This window comes from Orycteropus afer, unplaced genomic scaffold (assembly GCF_000298275.1).
Source record: "Orycteropus afer afer isolate SDZICR_OR568_19922 unplaced genomic scaffold, OryAfe1.0 scaffold00166, whole genome shotgun sequence".
Classification (NCBI taxonomy): Eukaryota; Metazoa; Chordata; class Mammalia; order Tubulidentata; family Orycteropodidae; genus Orycteropus; species Orycteropus afer.
Window position 1 is genome coordinate 7366481 of NW_006921753.1, and position 4709 is coordinate 7371189.

The window sequence follows — 4709 nt, forward strand, 5'->3', positions numbered from 1 at the left end:
GGGGGGGGGTATAAAACAAAAACAAACACACTGCCATTGAGTCGGACCCCTCCTTGGGTTTCCGAGGCAGGATCACTAGGGAAGTAGGTTGTCCAACCTTCCTTCTGAGGAGTGGCGGTGGGTTTGAACCGCCTGCCTTCTAGTTAGCAGTCAAATGCCTTAGGCTCTATGCCACCAGAATGCACATTTAAGGCATTACCACATAAATTCCTTAGCATCAATTATCATTTACATCTCATTCTAGGAACTATATGTAATTATATGTACTACCCCTGAACTATAAATAGAGGCAGGCTTTCAGGAGGGATAGGCCACATTAAGTGGGGTTTTCTGAAACCTAAAAACCTCTCCCACTTCTGGATTCTTTTTTTTCTTTTTTTCAGGAGAATGGGAAATTAATTCTTCTCTATCACCTCCTCCCCAGTATAAACCTGGTGGGGTAAACACAAGGTATTTATCATGAATTTATAAAAGTAGAAAAAAAAGTTGATATACTAGTAATAGGGCTCAACTGACTGCAAGCATTAGAAAAATACAATTTCCTATAAATACTTTCTAGTATGCAAATAAACATTTTCTCCTTAAGACATTAGACAGAATTTTTTTGAACTTGAAGAGATCTCACAGGACAGATTCTTATCTCACCCTTTTATTTGACATATAAAAAAGCTTTAGCCCCCAAATATTAAATGTGTCTTCAGGTAGATGGACCTGAGCCAAACCTAGAAAAGCTATTGGTTACAGATAGTGTCCCATTAAACTGGAAATTGCTATTGGAATAAATAAATCATTAAGGAATAAAGCAATCTTTACTGGCTACTATGTAGTTTTCAGCTTTTAAATGAATTCATTTTAAAAGCTCCACATAAGATAGTCTGAAAATGACATTATTAATGTTCATGCCTTTCTGAAGGCCTCCTGAGCTAAAGTGACACGATTCAAACCTCATATCCTCTTGATACAAAACTCTAATTGTCCTTAAGTCCTGGAATTAACCTTATATCTGTAAGCAGTGAAAAACAAATGCCATGGAAGGATGCACACGGATGACTCAAGTGAAGAAACAGTTAACTGCTGGCCCCACCTCCTTGTTGTAAATAACCAAGGCAAGCCCTTTATAAAGCAATACAAAATGTCACCACAGGCTGACGCTCTTTCTACAAGAATAATGAGATTCTCCCTACCTCAGATGCTGAGGACATACTTCATCGCTTTTATCTCTGAATTCAGTTTTTGTGGTTCATATATACCCCCTCCCTTTATCAGGTAATATGCCATGTCTAAAATATATCAATGACTACCTAAGCATCTACAGGCCAAACAACCACATACTTGCAAAGGGAAGCAGAGGGAGGGAGGAGCAGTTTCACAAACTCCTATTTTTGTCCTCGAGATCTGACTGAACACGCAATATTAAAACCGCTCCTGAAGTGAAGGGGGCCAGGTGGGGAAGTTACTTAGCCCCTTTGACTGAGACAGCCCTTGGCACCGCATCCCCAAGGGGCTCAGCTATGCAGAAGCCTGTGAAGGAGGCGTGCTAGATGTTCAGGACTTGGGTCTGGAGTATGCACACAATGCCTTTTGGTGGCAAAATGCTTTATTTTAAAACACTCCGACACAGCACCGAGAATTTCGTGCATATGCAAGCCTGGTAACTTCAGGAAAGCCAGTAGTCTATGGGTCTGAGACTGCCGACCTCAGCCCAGCTGCGGCAAGCAGCGACGCAAGTGTGCTCCTCCAGGGTTGCCAAATGCGCGCATTTCGGTGCCTACTGGAAAAGCGAACCAGAGGCACCAAGTGAATAAGGGTTGCAAAAGAAGTCTGAAGGCGGAACCTCTTCCCTTTAGCATTAAATGTGTAGGGGGAAAAAAACAGTCCTCAGACATGGCCCTACTGAAAAATAAATTCCAGGGCAACCTCAAGAAAAGGGAAATAGGGTGTATGCGTGCGGCCCGGGATGTGGGCGGTGGGTGAGATCTCGCATTCTCTGATCGCCAGAGGCTTACAATGAAAAGGAACTATGATCGTGTTGATCTTTGAATTTTACAAACTACATCATTTCTTCCCCTACTCTACTTTCTCATTCGCTCCAGCTCTAGAGTGCCCTTCCCTCCTTCCCTGATGCGACACTGTGATCTTGGAAAAGTGAAATTCACACTATGCCAAACGCAACTGGGTCTTCAGTTCCCACTTCCCCAGTGTTCTTTCCCCGCCCCCGCCTTCTTTAAATCGGGTTCAACTCTCATTTCACCTTCCCGCCCCAGTGCCAGAGATTCGTCACAGACGCCTTTTTCTCCAACCTCAGGACAGCAGGTGAGCTCATTACCTCACCCAGAAGCTAACTTTAATAGAGATCTGGAGAGGGCACACACACACACACACACACACACAGCGCGCGCACACACACGCGTACACACACCACCACCAGCAGCAGCAGCAACAGCAGTTCACATCACTTGTAATCTCTCGCTCAGGATCTGGACTCCAGCCACTTTTTCTCCCGTTTGTGGGAGTGATTAAGAGATTTTCAAACCTCTTCGGAGGCCTCAGCTTGCCAACAACTGAAGAGATGTGTAGAAATGAAAGATGAGAAAGGAAGTGAGCATTTTCTTTGATAAAAGCTTAAAAAAAAAGGGGGGGGGGGCAGGAACAAACAGAAGCCAAATAACAGGAGGTGAGAATTCAACTTGCAACAGTTTTTGAAGATCAAAACTTCAAGGAGAGGGAAAAAATGTTTCTAAAAAACCCTTAAGTCCTAAGAGGGAATGAACCTGGGGCTCGGTCAAGTCACCACGAGCTTGCAGAATGCCCTGTTATGACCAATTCAAGTCAGAGGGCACCAGGCTGACAAGGCCAGGGGATGTCCCTGGGGTAAAAGAAGGGATTCCCGAGAGATATTTTAATTGTTGGGGGTTTTGACTCTTTCTCTCTGAGGCTCAGTTCAGAACTGAGAACAGACACTGAGTCCCAAGTCCTGGAAATTCGTAGCCGCTCACACTCACGTCTCACGAACCTGGCTGCTAATTCCAGTTGACGATGCGGTCTTTGCTTACTGTCACCCTCATCTTCATCAACCACCTCCCAGGAAATTGGGGAGGGGGGGCAGGGAGCGGGAGGTCGTTACAAACTAGGATTTAAACACTAGGTGTTTTGTTTTTTTGGTTCTTGTTGTTTTAAGGGGGTGACTGAAGCCGTCCTTTTCTCCCCACCCATTTCTCACCTCCTACTAAGGGGAAGTTATTGTGGGATTTATCACGAAAAATTGTGAGCAGTTACTTCCTCAGAGAACCAAGCGAAAGGAAAATTGGCTGGAGCTCAGAGGCGGACTTTGATACCCAACGACTAGAAGACGGTTGGTGAGAGGGCTGCCAAGCCAAGAGCAAGGGCCAGGGGAAACTGACGAATACTGCGCGCCGACCCCAGCGGCCCCAGCCGCACCCAAAGTTCCAGGTGATTGACCCATTGCCCCCGCTCACCGCCCAAACTTGACCCAACCAGCCGAGCCCAAACAAGAGGCACAGGTGACTGACCTCCGGGCCAGCTCAGCGCAGGGATGACCCCGTCCTACCTCCCCCACGCTCCTGGGAGCATTGCCCAGACGGCGCGCGCTGGCCCGGGGCTGCTCCATGGTTCCTGCTCACCTGGTCTGAGGACAACGGCGGAGATCAAGAGGCAGAAGACCAGACGACAGGAGGGGGCCGCCTTCGAAGCCATATTCCTCTTCCTCCCGGGCTACCGACAGTCCGCGCCGCAGGAGGGGGCGTCGTTCTGGGCCCCTCGCTGCCCGATTGCTCGCGGGACAGGACGCTGAGGGCAGCGGCTACTCGCGAACACGCTGCCCCCGGGGCTGTGGCGCTGCACCTTCGGGTTCCTAGGGCACGCAACTTTCCACTAGGCGGTGTCCCCAACTCTTCCTTCCTTCCTCTCAACACCTGCCTTCGGCCCCCCTTGGCTGCTCCTCTCAGGCTGGATGACTCTCTCTGCCCAGGAGACACTTGAGTAATTTGGAAAGGTGTACGTGGCTCTTTTTGGCTGATCTCAGATTTTTCCTCCTCTGGTAATAATAATAATGGCAGTGGTAGTGCGTGTGAAAAGCCCAGGTGCTAGGAAGGAATCTCTGGGGGTGGCGACTGGAGGCGGCGAGTCCAGGCGGTCTCAGCTGGCAGCGGCAGCGGCAACTATAGCAGCAACAGTGATAGCAGCGGTGGCGGCAGCAGCAGCGGTCTCTGGGCTGCTCTGAGTGGAGGAACTAGAAGGCGTGTGTAAACTGGCTCTTTCCTCCTCCCCCCGCCTTGTCCCTCCCTCCTCAGTCTCCGCTTCCTAGGCCGCAGAGCCGAGCAGGTGGTTGGAGCGCGGATCCGCAGCCTAGAGGCGCTGCAGGACCGAGTCCAAGACAGAGCCCAACTCTGGGATTACTCTAGGAGAAGCGCTCTCACCCGCCCTGGCGCCCGTGGGCGGAGCTTCCTATATGCTCCGCCCCCCTTATCCGCCCCCCGCCAATAGGGAGCTGGTACTGGAGCTGCGCACACCTGGGCGGGCCCCGGGTACTGCCACTTCCCTGGGGCGCTCCCATTGCCCTCGTGATACAGTCTTTGGTTCTCTCTGCCCACTTAGTCTAGCCTCGTTTCAAGAAGCGAACTGCCCTCTTCTCTCCCCCAGATGCCCATCCTACTGGGTCACACTCCTCCTGGACTTTCTCCGCTGTGATG

At 49.8% G+C, this 4709-nt stretch overlaps 1 protein-coding gene across 1 annotated transcript in view; it reads right to left on the reverse strand.

Moving 5' to 3' along the window:
- ALCAM (activated leukocyte cell adhesion molecule) overlaps positions 1-3714 on the reverse strand; it is a 250407-nt gene extending 246693 nt beyond the window's left edge. Inside the window, exon 1 of the mRNA XM_007946574.2 lies at positions 3642-3714. Within this exon, the coding sequence (XP_007944765.1) occupies positions 3642-3714 (73 nt within the window). The remainder of the gene's footprint in view (positions 1-3641) is intronic.
- Positions 3715-4709: the final 995 nt, after the last annotated feature.